The sequence below is a fragment of the Marmota flaviventris genome, chromosome 16 (genome assembly GCF_047511675.1).
Source record: "Marmota flaviventris isolate mMarFla1 chromosome 16, mMarFla1.hap1, whole genome shotgun sequence".
Taxonomy (NCBI): domain Eukaryota; kingdom Metazoa; phylum Chordata; class Mammalia; order Rodentia; family Sciuridae; genus Marmota; species Marmota flaviventris.
In genome coordinates, this window is record NC_092513.1 from 73,057,765 (window position 1) to 73,078,915 (window position 21,151).

At 35.1% G+C, this 21,151-nt stretch overlaps 2 protein-coding genes across 2 annotated transcripts in view; one reads left to right on the forward strand and one right to left on the reverse strand.

Annotated features, from left to right (window-relative positions):
* Positions 1-21,151, forward strand: part of Cenpp (centromere protein P) — a 240,887-nt gene that overhangs the window by 79,361 nt on the left and 140,375 nt on the right. The window lies entirely within an intron of this gene.
* On the reverse strand, positions 993-8,441 carry Omd (osteomodulin). The gene is made up of 3 exons (XM_027950990.2): positions 8,348-8,441; positions 1,841-2,801; positions 993-1,335 (listed from the first exon to the last, which is right to left on the reverse strand). Exons 2-3 carry the CDS (start codon positions 2,778-2,780, stop codon positions 1,001-1,003), a joined length of 1,275 nt encoding a protein of 424 aa, XP_027806791.1. The 5' UTR covers positions 2,781-2,801; positions 8,348-8,441; the 3' UTR covers positions 993-1,000.

The following is a 21,151-nucleotide window of genomic DNA, read 5'->3' on the forward strand; positions in this document are numbered from 1 at the left end:
GCAGTTAGAATCTTTGTTATAAGGTACACTTAAAATACTTCAAAATGATAGATTAAAGAATATGAGTGATTTTTAAGATTTTAGAGAAGATGTTAAAACTTGTCTATTGTAGAATTATAAAGGATCTATATTCACCTTTAGCACCATGTCAATAAACACTTTAGCACAAAGTAAGTATGCACTGTAATGTGTTAGGAAAACATAAAGGCTTTTATTATATAAAATGACTTATTTTGGCAACATTAATTTAACTTTGTGAACAAAGCAGTTATTTATCAGCAAATCTTTATATAACTAAAAAAGAGAGAGAGAAAATGGAACACAATAAAGATTTTCGACTATTGCTAAATTTTCCTAAAAGACAAATCGCTCTGAAATAATCTGGTGGGTTTTAGTTACCTCTTTGATGCTTTAAGAGAAAAGTGTGAACATGTGATTTCATAAATCTGTGTGCTTTGGATTCTTAGTAAGATGGCCTCTTGAAAATAAAACATATTCTGTGCTCCTAATAGTAATCCTAGGGTACCATAATGAATGAGTAACAACTACAAGCTTGAAGTCTGAAGAAAGAGTGGAAGAAGACAGTGTATTACTTAAATGAATGCTTGCTTTTTACACTGATGTGCCCGACTGTTACCAGATGTCCTCAGAGTGATGGAATGGACTTGACTCTGGTCTCCTGGCTAATGCTATTTTCTTAATCATTCTGTGGAAATTACTGTTATGAGAATCGACATGTTCACTTTTTTTCCAGCTTGATGATGTTTAAAAGTTTGAAAAAAGTATAAGAAGCCATTGAAGTTTAGTTTTTTATTCTCACTATTTCTAATTGATATTTCTAAAGATCTATGTCATTTGAGTAAGTTCTAATGCTATGCAATGATGCAGTTGATTGTTAAATGCAAGTCTGGTTTTATACTAATACATAATTCTAGATATATTATTTTGCACAATTATATGTTCAGTTAGTTATAAATTTTATGAAGTCATAAACATATACCTATATAATTTCTTGCCATTCTTGAGTTTCATAGTAGTGAGGGTTGAAGTGTTCTTCTGTCCCTTCTGTTTCTTGGCCTTCAGGAGTGTTATCATGATCATCCCCATCATCTTCGTCATCATCTGGAAATCTCCCAAAAACTTGGGTCTTCAGTTGTATTGTTTGACCATTTGTGCTTCTTTGTTCACCATAATAAATACTATGTATATGAGGGAAGCAGGAGAAGATATGTGAATTTATGGGTTCTTTCAGCTTATTTTGGTCCACACGAAGGTATGTTAAATGGTGAAGATGTAGTGGGTCAATAGAAGGACACATCATTGTCACATTGATATCTGAAAAATACGAATTAAAAATTAAAACTAGTTTATATTCATAATTCTATGTAGGGTTTTATGTTACATGGAATAGTTTTATTAAAATATTTATAAGTGGTTTTAGGTTCAATTATTATTTGATGCTAAGGAAAATGAAAGTATAAATGAATTTCGTTTCCAAAGTTAATATAAATTTACTGACTTTTCTGATTACTTAATAAATTCTTAATAGAAACAAATAAAATAAAAATCATTCATAGTCCAACTACTCAGGGGACTTATATTTATATTTCTTTATATACTCTATTAGTACAATTTCCTAATATTCAAGATAATAAAATTTTAATAGGAAAGACATACACTTAATGGAAAACCTTTTTCTGGGGTCAATTTCTACCTTTTCCTTAGCCAATTTCAAAGCAGCACTTTCTCATAATTTATGAAGCATAGATTATTGACAATTTATTCCTTAAAGAGGCAAAATACATTTCTTGTTCATTAAAATATATAAAATTTTACATACTTTCTATTTCATTATTTTCTAGGTATAGGTGTTCCAAATTTCTTGGAATGTAAAATGCTTGCTTCAATTTGTTGTGTCCGACGTTGAGCTCTATAAGGTTGGAAAGATTAAAGATGTTATATGGGATGTCTTGCAGTTTGTTGTGTGACATTCTTAGAGCGTGAAGTTTTGGAAGTTCATCAAAGTATTTGTCTGGTATAGAAGAAATTGAATTATTTTCTAAAGATAGATACATAAGTGAGGAAGGTAATCCAGGAGGCATTGATTCTAATCTGTTATGACATAGGTTGAGCTGCATTAATTTTTCCATCTTGGCAAGGTTTTTTTCTTTTAACACAGAGTCATGAAGGTGATTATAACAGAGATCGAGCATAGTCAAGTTTACCAGCCCATCCATGGCACTTGTGTGTAATGTGGAGATTTCATTGTAACCAAGGAGGAGTCTTTCCAGAGATTTAGGAAGAGGAAATGGAAATTCTTCTAAATTGTTATGCTCTAGGTGAAGTTGTAGTAGATTTGAAAATTTTGCAAACACGCCATAATCAATCTTTTGAGATTTAATTTTGTTGTGGCTGAGGTTAATTTCTTTAAGATGAGTTGCATTGATGAATGAATTTGCAGTCACAGCCTCAATTTCATTGAACTGAAGGTAGAGTTGCTGGATATGCATTGGAATATTTGGGATAGTCTTGAGTTTGCGATTGTCACAGTACATCGATGTTGGAAAGTTAGTTGGACAGAAGCATTCACTGGCACAACCTAAGCTATGCTGATAAAAAGGAACTCCATATTCTACATGTTGACGAAATTGGATTTCTGGTTCATAATCCTCATTTGGTTCTTGGTCATAATCTTCATCCCATTGATAAGTTTCATATTGGCAGGATACTTTGTCTCCAAAAAAGAAGAATAGGACATATACTAGACTTAAAAAGCCCATGTTCTTTTTTTTTTTTTTTTCCTATTGCAAGGAGAAAAGGAAATATATTGTGGGAAAAAAATGAATGAAACTCAGAATAATTCTCATTTAAATTGACAATTATATACAATATATTATGTTGTAGATAAGAGAATATCCAGAAGAATGGGCAATACTGAAACCAAAAGTAATGATTATATACCATTGAAGCAGAATTTAAAAAACAAAAAATCACCTTGCACTGAACCAGAATCAAAGGTCTAGTGTTGTGTGCTTTTTACTAAGAAACCATTCTCTTTCATGAGAACCTCAGTTATCTTGCTTACTCCCCTAGTATTAGCTACCTGACATGACTCAACTACAGTCAGGTGCTCCCTCCACTGTAAATGTTGGGTGTTTTTACCAGCCATTCCATCCTTTAGTGATGGTTACTCCCTATGAGAAGAGAGACCTATGTTTCTGTTAGAGTGCTTTTGCTAATTAGATTCCTAGTGTAAAGCTAAAATCCTCACCCCACAACTTCTATTACTGGTACCCTTTAATCCCCTTTGAAAGAATACGAAATGTGCCCTTTTATGTGATAACATGTGATACTTAGAAAAACCTAATTTGTTTCCTCTTGATGCTTTCTAAGTCTATTTTGCACCTTCAAATTGTCTTCATGAAACAGTTTCCAGAGTCTAATTTCTCTGTTTGAGTAACAACTTCAAATATAATATCTATATCCTGCCAAGTTTAGTTTCTAGTAAATTAGTCTTTATGTTTTCTTCCTAATTTCCTTATTTCCACTAATATTTTTAGTTAATTTCTAGATATACAAATATTCAAAACACTACTTTCCCTGTCTCCCAGGAGTTTAAAGTCTAGTGGAGAATCAGGGAAGCAGAGAGTGCAGTGCAGTGCAGCAGAAGGACATTATGTGGAGTAGGATTGTAAGGGGAAAGATATCTTACACAATTAACACTTGTATCGCTGAAACTTATAGAGAAGAGTATTATATCTTAAGACTGAAAATTTGCATTTCAGTCTTGTTACTGAACATATGTGTCTCATGGTGCCAGCTACTTGGGAGACTAAGGAGGCTTACTTGAGCCTAGGAATTCGAGACCAACTTGGGTAACACAGTGAGACTGTCTCAAATAAATAAACTGAAAGTTACAAAATTGTAGTTGAAATTATACTTAGCCTGCTTATCTCACCTGGTAGTTGTTGGTATCATATGAGATACACATTTAAAAGTACTTTGCAAATTGAAAACTGCTATACACAGGTAGAATGAATATATTGTTTAGGAAAAACTTAAAGATTTTACCTTTTTTTTTTTTTTTTTCCTTTTCCTGAGACTTTTTTTTTTTTTTTGCTACCCTTCTCATCTAGGGTTTCATGAGAGAACAAATGTTTGTAATGAAATTACTTATCTCCTCTTCATCTAGAACGGTACTGTCCTTTATGAGTATAATTGAGAAGATGCTACTTGAATCATTTTCTCTTCACAGAATACCATTTGAGAAAATCTTGAGTTTCTTGTCCGAAATTTTAAAAATGCATACAATGTAAATATTGTATGTGTTTAGGATTTGAAGCACTTATTCAAGTAGAGTCAGAGGCCCTTGATCCTTTTTCCTTCCATGACCTTGTCCTCCATTCATCCCATGTACCCACATCCTAGGTTTGTCATTATCAGTATAGTAACCCCCTCATACTCTCAATTTTGCACATCTCACACTGACCACTATCTTCATATGGTAATTCCAAATGCAATAATTCTCCAGTTTCAGTGAAATGTAAAATATATTAATCCTACTGTCTTTTCATTGCATTTCATCCTTCACTGCCAATATCATGAAGATATACCACTCTGGTATTTATCCTGAAGAATTAAAGTCATCCTACTGTAGTGATACATGCATACCCATGTTAACAGCAGCACAATTCACAATAGCCAAACTATGGAACCAGCCTAGATGTCCATCAACAGATGAATGGATAAAGAAAATGTATTACATATACACAGTGGAGTTTTATTCAGTCATAAAGAAGATTAAAATTATTTTATTTGCAGGAAAATAGATGAAACTTGAGAATATTATGTTAAGTGAAATAAGCCAAACTCAAAGTCAAGGGTCATATATTTTCTCTCTTAAGTGGAAGCTAGATGCAATGGTCATCCCTTTACCAGTATGTGATTTTGTAAATACATGAAGTTTCTTTTTGCAGATCTAGATACATTACATTTGTTGTTTATTCTGCATCCTTGAAGGAATGTTAGGGTTCTCATAGAATGAGGTGAGGATGATTATTTCCAGTTGGAAGAGCTGAGTAACAGCATAGAAGGAACAAAGTATGAGTTGTTTGAGAAATGGTGGTTAACTGCTAAAGGAGCAGAATAAGACTACTATAGCCAGAATCTGAATAGAATACATTCTGATGTAAAGGATTTTCACTCTAGGACTGGGACTGTGGCTCAGCAGTAGAGCACTTACTTTGCACGTGGGGCACTGGGTTCTATCCTCAGGACCACATAAAAATAAATAAACAAAATAAAGGTACATCTACAACTAAAAAAATATACATTAAAAAAAGAATTTTCCCTCTAGAAATGAATGCTTAATTTAGTGAATTAATGAATTTGGGCTGTAGTTCTTCATTCTCTAGTGTCATTGGGTGAAGTAGGAGAGAGTCTCCAGAGGAGCTGGAGTGTCGGACAGGTTTCATCCCACAGGGCAGTGTTCAGAGCAAGCCAGCTCTCTGTGCCAGGCTGGAAGCTTCCATGCATCTGCTTCATGGAACTTTTTTTACCTGCTGTAGTTATTCTGCTAGCTATTGTATGGGATGTGTTGAGTAATAATATACAAATATTAGTGGTTAGTTTGATTGAGTTCCTTTAGTTTACATATGTCTTGAATTATTTCTAAATGTAAAGCACTGTGCTAAATTGGTGAGGAACACAGAAAAGAAGAGGACATGAAGCCATAGTCCCTTTTATAAAGAGAAATGTTTTAATGGAAGAGAAACACACCACAAAATTAACCTTAACCTAACGCAGAGGGTTGTGTAGTTTGTAGCAGGCACAGACAATGCTGTGTGGCCCAGGAGCTTGACCCTGCTTGAGGGCAGTGGGGAAGTCTCTTTTAGATATCATTTAACCTAGACTTTGGGAGATTGGAGAAACTGGTATAGAAAATCCTATACATCTTATTGTGGATTATATTTTATAGGAAATTCTATAGGGTTTTTATTATTACTCATTATACTATAGCATATGAGTTTTAGTGCCACTAAAGCCACTAAAATTGGGTCTATAAAACTGCTACCTTCCCAGAAGATGAAGGTGGAAGCTGAGATGTAGAGATGGGCCATACCATTGGACCAGGCCACACAGGAGTCTGTCTGCAGCCAACTTTCACACAGGATTTTTTTTTTTTTTTTTTTTTTAAACCAGGGATTGAACCCAAGGCTGGCCACATCCCCAGCCACTTTTATTTTTTATTTAGAGGCAGGGTCTCACTAAGTTGCTTATAGCCTCACTAAATTTCTGAGGCTGGCTTTGAACCTGCAATCCTCCCACCTCAGCCTCCCAAGCTGCTGAGATTACTGGCATGCAACACCACACCTGGAAATGTTAAAAGAATATTGCTCACTGACATTTAGTCTGAATTTTATCTTTGTGTTAATAACTTTAGATATCATAATTTAGCAAACTTACATTTGAGAATTAGAATCTGTTGTTTAACAATTATGAAAAATTGGGGGGAAAAAAGGATATGTGAATGATATCTTTGACCCTACACTTAATTATATACCTTTGACTAAAATCGAAACCTCATTACTGGGACCTCTCCGAAAATAAAGGAAATTCTTCATGCTGTCAACTTTTATTCTTTGCGGGCACCTAAGAAGAAATACTTCCCTGAAAAGCAATTTCTCTTCTAAACCCGAACTCATTTTAAACATTCCCTCTGTATTTGTAACCTCTAGTGCCACCTTGTCCTGCCCTCTTTTAACCAAGTGTAGTTTCCTGTCTGAAATTAGCCTCTTTCTATCCATACACTCATCAGCTCTGATTCCTTTTCCTTGTTCCCTGTGATAATTTTTCCTGTTGTAATGATCTTATTTCATTTATCTAGCTAATCTCAACCATTTGCTAAGAATATTTTTGCTACTTTCACTTTCATATTCTATAGTCTATGCCTTGTTCCTTATAGGAAAACTCACAGCAAAACATTAGAACACACATCAGTCATCTCATTTCCCGGCCCTAATTTTTATTGTTGTTGAACTGGAGATTGAACCCAGAGCCTCACACATCCTAGGCAAGTGCTCTACTACTGGGCTACACCCCTCACCCTGCAAGCTCTAATTTTTAACAAAATCAATTATGATTATAAATGATCAAAGTTTTTTTGAATGGATGATTGAATTAATAAGTTATAGATTTCATCTTGTTAGCAATGCTTCTTTTTACTAATGTTGATTATCCCTAGGCATTTATTTCACAATTGTGATTTCTTCAGATGAACATTAAGAACTTGGCTATTGTCTTTTCTATGAATATCTTGTCTTAACAATACTCACTCTCTTATTACACTGTCCAGTAGAAAAATAATAAAAGGAAAACTTAAAAGAAAACAAAACAAATTTTTATATATATATATATATATATATATCAGTTTTTTTAACATTATCCATTAATGTGAGTTTTCATATCATATATTACAATAAAAGCTTCTATATCATAAATTTCTCTTATGTGGAGAAAAGCACTCATGCCTTCATCAAGAATCTGATTCAAATTCTTTATAAAAATGAGGTGTATTTACTTAGCTCTGGAAAGTTTAAAAGAGTCATGGCATTTTATTATTTTAAGGATTCATTTGCATGCTATAGAAGCTAGCATTGTAAGAAACAATATTCAAGTTTTGTCCAAAACAATTTTAAATTTCTGAAATTCTTTTGCTATTTAAAATTTTAAAACTCAATTATTTTTAGCCATGATGCATTTAATTATTAATTACCATGAACTCAAGTAACTGTAGTAGATCCTTCAATAGATTGAATAAGGCATTTGTGCCTTCCCTTTCAGAAAAGGGTAAATGAAAACAAAACATTTTATGTTGGGAATTTGATTAATAGAAAAATTTTGAGAAAATCTTGAGTGTAATTATCCATCATCACTACGGCTAGACTCACTAGCGCTATTCATGGATCAAAAACATTAGATATTTTTGTCATTTAAATTTGAAGGAGGAAAAAATAAAGACGAGAGAGAGAGAGAGAGAGAGAGAGAGAGAGAGAGAGAGAGAGAGAGAGATATGACCTGATAATCTTTTCTTTCTTAAAGTTTAAAAAAGTCTAAACAAAATTGTTGGGTAATCTTATATTAGAAATTTAAACTCACTCTACTTATTTGTTTCTCTGAATTTGCTTAATCAAAATTTAAATTTTGACCTATTACCAGATCTTGCTTCCCAAAATTGTGCTTTTATGGTAGCTCCAGTCTATTTAACATTAAACAAATCTAAAGTACTTTTTAATTTCAACAGTAGGAATACGTTCTTTAAAAATTGAAAATTATTTTATCATCATACCTGTTAAATTTGCTTTAGTTTTCAAGGGTTGATGAATTTGCAAATCCTTTAAATGAATCAGAAATTCCTAAATTCTTTAACTGAGTCTCTTTAAAAATCCACAGTAACTCTGTGTCCAGACAGGGTTGTCCCTTGAATTACTGTAGCAATTTAAGCAAATACAATCTGGTTGGAAAACACTTGGGTTGAATTAAAATTATGTATTTCTTTTCATTACACAAAACTTTGAGGATTCAAATTAAGATGTTTGTGTTCTTGGTCAGATTTATGTGGCTTACTTCTTTCTTTTCCCCTTAATTTTGGTTAGAGGTGTGGCAAGAATTTCCTCTAATATGAAAGGAAAACAGAACTAAATGAAACAGCATTTACTGATTACTGTTTTTATTTTCATTTTCATGCCAGAGAATTCTTCAAATTAAGGTCCGCTGTGACAAGGAGGCCAGTATCTCGGAAATTTAAGGTGGAACTCAGAATTGTCTTTAGTCCCTGGGTTGTCCAACATCTCATGCTCACATCAATGCTTCCCTTTGTTAAAGGAATCAGAATAAAAATATTTCATATCAAATTTATTCTTTTGTTTTGTTTTTGGTATGAGAGATTAAACCCAGAGGTGCTTAAGCACTGAGCCTTTTTAAATTTTTAAATTAAAACAATAACAACCAAAAAAAAAAAAAAAAAAAAAACAAAACAAACAACAAAAAAAAAAAAACCAGGTTCTCACTAGGTTGTTTAGGTCTCATTAAATTGCTGAACTGGGCTTTGAACTTACATTCCTCCTGCCTCAGCCTCCTAAATCACTGGGATTATAGGTGTGAGCCATGTGACTGGCTCAAATATATTTTTTAAATGCAGTAGATTTTCATTGGTTTCACAAATTAAAGATATAACTTTTCCATACAAAAATTCATACCTTCTTTTCTATTAGTTATCCCTTCTCTCATCTTGCTTCTGAATATACTCATTAGAATGCCTAATGACCTTTAAAATAAAAATGAATCCTTTATTGTGGTAGTCTTTGCCTTGCACTTTGAGGGTATGTCTGATTTCTTCTGGTATTGAATAAGGTGAAATGAAAAGATTCTGTGGCCTGAGAACTATTGCCTTTATTTTGCAGATTTAGAAAATGTCCCCATTTCACTGAGCACTCCCTCCTAAAGAGTAACAGCTAAGGAGCTTGCTTAGATGCTAAGTTTTTGTGCTAATGTTTTCATACTGAAACAGAGTTAACTTGTATCTCTTGGCAGTGGAACCTGTGTTCTTTTGGGGAGGGAGGATTCTTTCAAGCTTGAGCAAATAAGGTAAAATAAACCTTGGAGTTCATTTTTGGTTCCTAAAACCATGTTTTCTATTAAGATTTTACATAGAACTCACAGATTTATTTTGTTACGTTTCAGATTTAAGAAACATATACAGCGTTTCAATATTGTAAAAATCTAGCCTATTATTTGAGACATTGGTATGTAAAACGTGGCAAAACATTTGGGCCAAGATTCCATTTTGTTACTGATCTTTTCCATATGTTTCCTATTAGTATCTTTGTTCTTAAACCTCAGGCTTCCACACAAGGAAAAGAGAGCAGATCTGTGTAGTTTTTTAAAAAGTTTTAATGTTTCCACAGTTCTTTGGAAGATTAACTTAAAATTAACCACTTTATTTTTATATAATTCTTCATTAACTAGATGATTTGAACTTATAGTAGTGATTATGTTGTTCATGTTCCCAGCAAATGTGGAAAAATATTTAATGAATACATAGCTAGAGTACATAGAATCAAAACTGTCTAAAATTTTAAACTAGGTTGGCAGTGTTTAGAAGGTCTAAATTGGCAGTGGTTGGAAATAGAGGGAGATGATGGTTAGAGTCAGACCTTCCAGGAAAGTAGGAGCTGTGAATGATACTTGGTGACCAGTGATTTAGTTCATTGGTTTTAATTGTGATAATTGGGAAGTCAGCTGAATTGGTGAATAGTCTAAATTATATGTTTTAATTGTAATTTGATTGAAGTACATATAGTATCTCAAAGTGAATAACATATTTAGCTAGGAAAATGAGACCTGCTTAACTAATATAATAGGCATAACATGTTTTTATTCATTTATTCAGCTCTTTTTTTTAATTGAACCCCTACTATGTGTAAGGCAGTTTTAGATGCTGGGGACTTAGCAGTGATATCATAAAGGAGGAAATCAGAAAATAAGCTTTTATCAAGTGGTGTAGAGTGCAATCAAGGAGAATAAAGCAAGGAGAGGGATAAAAACAGATGAGACGGAGGAGTTTGTGGATATACCCATATACTGGGCACTTGTGAACTGGAATGGAGTGTTTAAGTTATTTATTATAAGGAAGATGGTAGGAGCCAGGCTTCTCACTGTTGAAGTGGGAGGTAACAGATAAGCAAGGGCAGGAGGTAAGAATGATCCACATCATGGTGGATTAGAGTTGGATGCAGTAATATAACTCATATTTAGCTAAATATACACACAGATGGTTACGTATTGAGATATTTATAGATACATGTACTTACATGAGTTAGTAGACACATGTGTATCTCCTTGCTGAAGCTGAAAGGGTCTAGAATAAAAGAGAGCCCAAGAGCAATAAGCACACCTAGTAACTAGATCTTGGTTTTTTTCTTTGTCAGTATGTTAGGCAAGCAGTCTACCACTAAGCCACATCCCAAGCCCCAGATCTTGCTTTCTAATACCATTCTCCAATAAAAGGAACCAGGGCTACTCCTTTGGAAAATGGCTGATTCCAGGAGGACTGAGGGAAAGAACAAGATGGGCCTGGAGCTTTGGATAGCACTAGCAGGAAGTATTCAATAAAGAAAGGGGTCTGGAAAGTCTCTATACCTGTTGCTCAGTTTTGCTGTGAACCTAAAACTATTCTAAAATATAATTTATAAATTTAAAAAGTAGGAAGCAGACACTATTTTAGAAAGTTTAAATATTTAGGTCTTCATATTGTAAGGGAGCAAGCCAAGAGGACAAAAGTAAAACTAACACACCTCACAAGTTTTCTTTCCTTCATTATTCACTTTTTCTATAAATGGTGCCTCCCCATCCCAGCCCCACCTTTTTTAGGTAAAGTATACATATACACTGAGCTATACCCTGTCCCTATTGTGAGTCCTTTGCATGTCCATATAATCTGGAGGGTTGGTGTGTCCATTTCTACTGATCAAGTGCGGGTATTTCAGCAGTGCTTATTTTGTTATTGGCACATAGTATGGACTTAGTAAATACTGGGTGCTCCTCTTCTTCTTATCATCATCATTATTATTAAGATTTCCTACTATTGTGAAGTGACTTAGATACTTTATAAATATACGAAGCATAATTTTTTGTCTCAGTTTTCAAATATTTCATCCCTTCATTTTCCCAAGTATTTTTTAGCAGTCCAGCCATGTGTTAGAGTTTTTGCTTGTAGTTATTTGTCATTGTCCGAATTTTTAAAATATGATTAGTGTTTTAAGATTATTTTAAAATATATCTGACTTTGTTGTTTTTATTTCAGACTTCTAAAGTATATTAGAATAAGACTGCCCTCCCATGGTAAAAATTAAGTAATTCGACCTGTAAATTTAATGGGCTAATTTTTTTACTGGGGGAGCCAGGGAGGAGGGCACTTTGAAATGTATCTTTTAACAAATATGTTGGAAATAAGAGATAAATTATTCTGCGGTTTCTAAATGGACAAAGCTGGTTGGACCCCTGTAGCTATAGAGTCAGAGTAGCCAACAAGCCCAGGTGGTCTGGTCCCTATAGCTTGTCACTTATCAGTGGTCTGTGGTCACCTTTCTTTTTTATTTTTTTTAATATGTATTTTCTAGTTATTGATGGACCTTTATTTTATTCATTTATTTATGTGTGGTGCTGAGAATCAAACCCAGTGCCAGGCAAGTGTGCTACCACTGAGGCACAACCCCAGCCCCCTGAGATCACTTTTCTATCTGTGGAGTTGTTTTTCATCTTAGGAGACAGATATAAATGTGGCTACTCCATATCTAAAATTGTATTGCACCTTTGGCTTTTTGTCCCACCTTTTCTTTGGCTTCCTATCATTTTAGGGGATGCCTTTTCATGTCTAATCGTCTTCTTCAATTCCATGTTAAAGTACTTGGAGTCTCCCTTGAGATTTATTAGTTTCGGTATTAATGGATTAATCTCCATATGAAGACATAGAGATTGAGTTTAATATTATTAGACTCAGTCTCAATGGATTAGTCTCCATATTTTCTGTGGAATTATATAATATTGCTACAAGTACCCTTTAGATGAAAGGAACTCTTTGACTTATTCATAGTAGTAAATTGATGGGAAATATGGGTGGGAGCAGAGGATATATATATAGATCTAGGAAATAGAATTTCTATTATATTTATTCAAGCTAATAGTTGTTAAATAAATTGATTAAGGAGAAATTTGTGAGATGAGAGAAATTTTTATATTGTTGGCAATTTTTTGCAGTATGTCTGGAGTAAGTGAACAGCTGTGGTGGGCCTTGGGCAAGGGGAAAAAAATGGGGCTTTTGATGCTATGAAGTGGGAAGATGGGTTTTCAGATATTACCATTTCTCAGAGCTTAAGTTATGGGTCACTAATCCTTTTAGATCATATGGAAGAGAAGTTAATATGTTCATTTTTGAATAATTTTAAATTTAGTTTTAAAACCAAGTTGAATAAGCTAACTCAGCTCCTACTACATTAAGAAATGTTTTAGTGGCTTTTGGAGAACTTTCATAGTTGTGTAATTCACTAAGTGCGGTTTGAGGACTGATAACTTTATGTCATTGCCTCTGACTCCTATAGAAAATGAGAATATCATCTTCTTTCCTAGTACAAACAAATTAAGAGTTACAACATTTTGCTCTGGTTCATCAGTATCTCAAATGACTTGCAGAACCTGTAGCAAGTGCTTGAAGTGTCCACTGGGAGGGTTAGTGGGGAGCCTACTCTCATTAGACCTGCATGCAGAAGCTTCCTGAGTTTGAAAGCACCCCCACTGGTAGATGCAGCAGTCCACAGGCACAGCCCATCAAGCAGTATTGATGATGAAGAACTTTTTGAGTTACATTTCCTGTGTAAGAAATTCCTTGTCCCCTTGCCTTGGTTGATTGTAAGTCAGAACCCCAGATGAGAATAGTAGAGCTCAGTGTCTGGACAGCAATGTTCTTGCTTTGCTCCTGTCAGTGATTGGAACAAATATTTACAGCGTAAGTGTGATCACATCGATATACAAGTACATCAAGAAAAGTAAATCATGCTAGTAGTCAAAACAGTGGTGGCCCTTTGATGTGCTAGTGACCAGACAGAAGTCTTAGGTGCTAGGGGTGTTCTTATCTTAACCTGGATACTAGTTACATGCTGTGCTTAGTTGTAAACAATTATCAAGCTGTATGCTTATAAAACTTTTACAACTTTATTAAAATTTCTTTTTAAGGGGGCTGGGGTTGTGGCTCAGTGGTAGAGCCTGGCTTGTGTGAGGCCCTGGGTTCAATCCTCAGCACAACATATAAGTAAATAAATTAAATAAAGGTCCATTGACAACTAAAAAAAAAAATTTTTTTTTAATTCTTTTTAAGTCAAAATTGAGCCAGGCCCCGTGTTGCCCACTTGTAATCCCAGTGACTATGGAGGCCAAAGCAGGAGGACCACAAGTTTGAAGCCAGCCTTAGCAATTTAGTGAGGCCCTCAGCAACTTAGTGAGACCTTGTCTAAAAAATAAAACTGGCTGGGGATGTAGCTTATCAGTAAAATGCCCCTGGGTTCAGTTACCAGTACCAAAAATAATAATAATTTAAAATGTCAGTATTAGATCTGGAAGATGGTAGAGTAGAGAAGGTTGCTTTCCAGGCTGCTTCATGGTGTGAAACCAAGAAAGAGGGTAGACAGCTTCTCAGTAAAGTGGTTAGGGGGGGAAAAAAGGGGGCCATGGGAGTCGGGGGATGGGGGGAGCTTTACTGGGAATTAATACTGGACAGTCAAAACAGATAGGGGACTCAGGAGGTTGGATATAATAGAATAAGGTAAAAATTACACCCCTGCCTGCCTTCACAGCAGTCCCTTTGCAATCAAAGCCATATGAAGCAAACCCGCATAAAGCAAACCCGCATTTTTGGGAGGCCTGTGGCATGTCTTGTTATGGAAAAATCAGAGATTAAGGACACTGCCAGATGGATTCAGAGGTGTTCTGCATAGTACTCTTATGTGGTAGAGATGTCCTGTCTTTCCCAACTGCCCGAGGAGAGCTAAGGAAAGAGCCATCTTGAAGCCCACTCCCGCTGGGGCCGTGGCTGTGGCTGCGGGGGTCCTGGCAAGCCCAAGCCAGTCTGAAAATCAGGTCTGACAAATCCACACAGCATGTCATAGAGAATGCCCAAGAAGCCAGGGGAAACTCAGAGGCAGAGAGCGTTTTACACCAGGGAATACGAGTGGTGGAAATCCACATAGATCCCCTTTTCCCTTTGAGTTTAGTGGCTCCCAGTACCAACTGGGAGGGTCATGCCCTGCCAGGAAGTCAAAAGGGCCAGAGTTAGAGTGACTGAGTTTGAGGCTGAAATCCAGAGTCCACAAAAGGCAGGGTCTGCAGGTGACAGAGGGGGAAAATGATTGGCAAGAACTAAAATTAAGAATCAATAAATGGCATTGTATCAAACTAAAAAGCTTCTTCACAGCAAAGGAAATCAGAGCATGAAGAGAATCTACAGAATAGGAGAAAATCTTTGCCACCTGTACCTCTGATAGACCATTAATCTCACTTCATTTTATCTCATTCCAGTGAGAATGGCAATTATCAATAATACAAGTAACAATAAATGTTGGTGAGGATGTGGGGAAAGGACACACTCATACATTGCTGGTAGGACTGCAGATTGGTGCAACTACTCTGGAAAGCAGTATGGAGATTCCTCAAAAATCTAGGAATGGAAGCACCATTTGATTCAGTTATACCATTCCTCAGTATATATCCAAAGGACTTAAAATCAGCATACTTCAGTGACACAGCCACATCAATATTTATAGCAGCCTAGTGCTAATCCCAGAAAACCAAAGGTTGAATGTTCTCTCTGATATGCAAATGCTCTCACACAAGGAGGGAAGGCGGAAGAATAGAAGTACTTTGGATTAGACAAAGGGGAATAAAAGGAAGGGAATTGAGATCGGAATAGGAAAGACAGTGGTATGAATCTAACATAAGTTTTCTATGTACACATATGAATAAACCACAATGAATCTCCACATCATGTTCAACCACAAGATTGGGATCCTAAATAGAATAAGATATATTTCATGTTTATATAAATGTGTCAAAATATACTCTACTGTCATGTATATGTAAAGAGAACAAATAAAAAAATTTTTAAATGTCAATATTGATTCAACTACTGACTTATTGGGAATGTAGAAGACATCATTATGTTAAAGGATATTACCACTATACAATCAGCAAAATCTAAACTAAGGAAGATACCGTTGGATAACTGCGTAGTTTCTCGATCAAATAAATTGTAAGAAAGAGACGAAGGGGAAATTTATAGTTTAAAAGACTTCTTATCAATTTAGGGCATCTGTGTAGGCCTTATGTGGATACTGCCTCAAACAAACCTGTTTAAAAAATTGTGGAAAAGTTGGAAAGTTGAACAATTACTGGGTTTGATGGTATTAAGTAATTATAGTCAGTATGTTTGTGTGATAATTTATTATGTTTAAAAAGTGGAGGAAGATATTCTTTTTATTAGGCCAAATAGCCTCTATGCCATAATCTGATGATGACATCACAAAATTTATAGGCCAATAAATATATGAATAGTAAATAAAACATTATATATTAAAATCTAGTATACATAAAATGGATACATTATGATCAAGAATTTTTCCAAGAATTCTAGTTGGTTTGGAAAATGACCAATATGATTCACAATATTTTTTTTAAAGAGAGAGAGAGAGAGATTTTTTAATATTTATTTTTTAGTTTTCAGTGGTCACAACATCTTTGTTTTATTTTTATGTAGTGCTGAGGATTGAACCCAGCGCCCTGCGCATGCCAGGCAAGCGCCCTACCGCTTGAGCCACATTGCCAGCCCATGATTCACAATATTAACAAAATAAAGGAGTATAAGATCATCTCAGTAATTAAAGAAAACCATTTTATATAAAATCCAGTTTACCATTGTGAGGATGAAAACTTTCAGCAAAGTGGAATAGGAAGAGATTTTAAATTGATAAAGGGTATCTATTGGCAAAAAAAAATTACAGGTAACGTAACATGAGGAGCCAGGCAGGCTAAATGTGATGTCAGTGAGGAAATAGCAAAATTTGTCCACCCCTGATGTTCAATACCTGCAAGGGTGTCCACTTTAACCACTCATACTCAAATTTGTACTGGATGTCCTAATAGTGGGATACAAGATAAGAAATAAAAATAGGAGAAAAGGAATAAAAATTATTTTTAATTGCACTTGACATGATCATATTTTTAAAAATCCAAGGAATCTATAGGTACACTATTAGAATTAATAAGCAAATTGATCAAGATTGCTGGTTATGTCAGTATGAAACAATCAATTTAGACTGTATATTAGCAACACATAATCAGCATAAAAAAACTGTCATGTGTGATAACATCTGATCTATCCATAACCAAGGAACAACTTTCAAAAATGTATAAAACTTTTATGTGGATACTAAAAAAAAAAAAAAAAAAGTGAGGAAGGAAATTAAAGAACACTTATTGTTTGAAAGATTCAATATTACTAAGATGCCAGTCCTCTCCAAAATGATCTACAGATTTATGGTAGTTCCAGTAAAAATTTCAACAGAGTTTTTGTATAATTTTACAAGCTAATTCTAAAATTAATGTGGAAATGCCAAGGACCTAGAATAACTAAGACAGTTCTGAGTAAGACCAACAAAATTGGAGGACTTATATTACTGAATTTCAAGCACATGGAACAAAAATTCAGACTTTAGAAATAGACATAGAGCACAGAAATAAATTAGATATATGAAATCACTTATGATAAAGACACCACTGAAATTCAGTGAGTTAAAGATATCTTTCCAATAAATGATATGGAACAAATGGATTTTGCTAAGGGAGAAAAGTGAATTTTTATGCATATCTTATACCAAACACAAAAATCAATTCAAGATGGGTCATCAACCTTCAATATGAAAGATAATAAAACATGCTTCCAGGAGAAAATAGGGGCAAGTAGCTTCATATACTTGGGATAAGCAAAGATTTCTTAAGGAAGAAGTTAAAAACACCAATCGTGAAGTCAAAACTTGATAAATTGGACATCATTAAAAATAAGAACTTTTGTTAATCAAAAAAAAAACACCAATTTTTCAGAGTTAAAAAAAAGTCACAGCCTGGGCTGGGGATATGGCTCAAGCAATGGCGCACTCTTCTGGCATGCAGGGGACGCTGGGTTCGATCCACAACACCACATAAAAATAAAATAAAGAAATTGTTTCCACCTAAAAACTAAAAAATAAATATTAAAAAAAAAGTCACAGCCTGAGGAGAGATACAGTGTGTATAGTAATCAAAGACTCATATTAGGAATGTATAACTAACACTTTAAATCAGTTAAAAAAAATAAACAACACTAAATTGGGTAAAAGACTTGGAATTTTATAAAAGCAGCCACCCAGTTGGCCAGTATGCATGTGAAATGATGCTTAATGTCCTTAGTTATTAGAAACATGCAAATTAAAACCACAAGGTGATTGTGTTGCTTTCCCACCAAAAAGGCTGTGCTTAAAAGACTAACAGCTGGCCATGGTGGGACACTCCTGTAAACCCAGTGACTCAGGAGGCCGAGACAGGAGGGTCATGTGTTCAAAGCCAGCCTCAGCAACTTAGCAAGGCCCTAAGCAACTTAGCAATATCCTATCTCAAAATATTAAAAGGGCTGGGAATGTGGCTCAATGGTTAAGCACCCCTAGATTTAATTCCTGGTACAAAAAAAATAAAAATAAAAAAGGACTAACAGCATCAATTGTGGATCAGGTTGTGGAACAAAAGAAGCTCTTAAACATTGTTAGTGAGAATATCAGTTGGTACAATTGTGGAAAACTATTGATAGTGTCCACCACATCTGTAAATGGTCCTATCCTATGATTCAACTGTTCTACTCTCAGGTATGTATCCCATGGAAATGAATGCATATGCCCTTAAAAAGTTGTGCATAAACATGCTTATAGCAACTTATTTATATATAATAGGTCCAAACTAAAAACAGCTCAAGAGACTTTCAACATTAGAATGAAAAAAATACACTGGGATATATGCAGTTGAATAATTTTTGTTTGTTTTGTTTTGATACTGGGTTTTTAACCTAGGGGAGCTTTATCAATATAAGCCACATCACCAACCGTTTTTTATTTTTCATTTTGAAACAGGGTCTCACTAACATGCTTAGGGCCTTATTAAATTACTGAGGCTGGTCTCAAACCTACAATCCTCCCATCTCAACCTCTAAAGTTGCTGGGATTACAAGCATGCACCACTGCACCCTACTGTGAAATGTTCTTTAGTAATAAAAAGGAATTTGCTGATATATGTGATAACATAGATGCATCTCGTAGCTATCACGTTGAGGGTGTTAACAAGTTTGGCCTCAAGCTGCTTCCGTACATTTTCTAGTTTGGCTTAATAAAGGCTTATCCACACCTGATGAACTGTAACCTAATATTTTAGGTAAGCAGACTGTGACCTACTCTCCTAACAAGTAGCTGAGTTTCAGTCAATCATAAGCAACCATCTGCTCAAATCATGTTAAGACAAGACAGATGCAAGCTATAACTAAACTGGCTATTCTATCTCATTTCCATTTTTTGTACTTTTCTGTGCTTAAGTTTTTTCTGGCTCTGCATATGATCTGCCTTTTGGTTGGTAGATTCTTCTAAGCCATTCTCTTCTAAACCGATTTGTGTCTAGACTGCTACCTTACTTTAGAATCAGATAAAGCCAGTTAAGATCTGCAAAACTAGATTTGTTTGTAATTTTCTCCCTTTTTGGTACCAAGGATTAAACACAGAGAAGCTTTACCACTGAGCCATATTCCCAGCACTTTTTCTTTCTTTCTTTCTTCTTTTTTTTTTAAATTTAAAATCAGGGTTTTGCTAAGTTGCTTAGGGCCACTGCACCTTGCATCTCTTCTTTTTTCTTTTTTACAGTACTGGGGATTAAACCCAGGGATGCTCTACCACTGAACTACATCCATAGACTCATTTAAAAATTATTATTAAATTTTGAGACAGAGTGTCAGTAAGCCCAGGCTGGCCTTGAACTTGCAATCCTCCTGCCTTAGCCTTCCAAGTTACTGAGATTACAGGCATGGGCCTCCAGGCCCACCTGTAATTTTCTCTTTTAACAAGCAAAAAAAATTAGTAACTGAATATTTATGTATATGAGTCTGTTTAATTCAAGTTCAAGAACAGGTAAAATTAATAGATGGCAGTGTACACTATGAAATTAGTGCCTTTAGGGCTAGGTATGGACTGAGAAGGAGTGTGGAAGAACCTTGTAGGTGAATAGATGTGTTTGGTATCTTGATCTTGATCTTGATCTTGATCTGCTTTGAATAATGGTACTGGGACAACTGGATATCTTTGTAACACCATATACAAAATTTACCTACAAATGAAACAAAGACCTAACCAAAAGAACTGAAACTATTGAATGTTTAAAAGAAATCCTAGATATAAATATACATGAGCTTTGATTAGGTGACTGTTTCTTAATGTGACACAAAGAATAAAAGCAAGAAAAGAAAAAAATAGATAAATTGGACATCACCAATATTGAAAGCTTTTGCATGTCAAAGGACACTGTCAAGAAAGTGAAAAAACAAGTCACCAAATGGGATAATTTTGCAAATCATTTATTTTCTAAGGGAATTGTGTCTAGAATTTCTGCAACTCAATAATTTAAAAAATAAAACTAATTTAAAGATGGAGGTAGACTCTAAATTGACATCTCCACAAGGAAATGGCCAAACACTTGAAGGAAAGCATCAGAAAAATACAAATCAAAACCACAGTGAGGGGCTGGGGTTGGGGTTGTGGCTCAGTAGTAGAGCACTTGCCTAGCATGTGCAAGGCCCTGGGTTCAATCCTCTGCACCACATAAAAATAAATAAAATAAAGATATTGTATCCAAATACAACTAAAAACAAACAAACAAAAAACAGGACTTTTGAAACCAGGTGATGGTTGTCACAGGTTACTGGAATCTCCCCTTGGTTGCAGCCTCACCATGGCCCAGCAGCTGTCTTGGGAGCAGGGCATCATGACGGGCCAAGAGCAGTGCAGAGATCATGGCCGAGTTCTTATTCTGTGCCAGCGTGGCATATATCCCTCTGAAACCTTTACTTGACTGCAGAAGTATGAACTTACCTTGCTGATAACTACCAACCCTGAGCTCATAAAGTGTAGCAGTGTGGTGAAAGCTCTACAAGTATTCAATTCAGTCATCAAAGGGTTGCAATTTGATATTGAGTGCAACAAGACTGCAAAAGATGACAGGTTCATTTGATCTATTGAGTTATAAAGACAAAGATTTGGTTGTTATAGAGAGCCATGACAGTGAATGGGAAAGCATTGTCTGAAATTGGGATCCCTGATGACTGCATGGCTGTGGCATGCTTGGTGCCTTGGAAAGTTTCTGTGCAAAGGTGCAGGATGCCTGGTTGCTATGGTAATGCCCTCCATGGGGAGGCTCTGTGCTAGAGTCTTATCAGCCTCAATCTTGCTCTCAGGCACACACCTCCTGGGAATGAAGGAATTCTCTT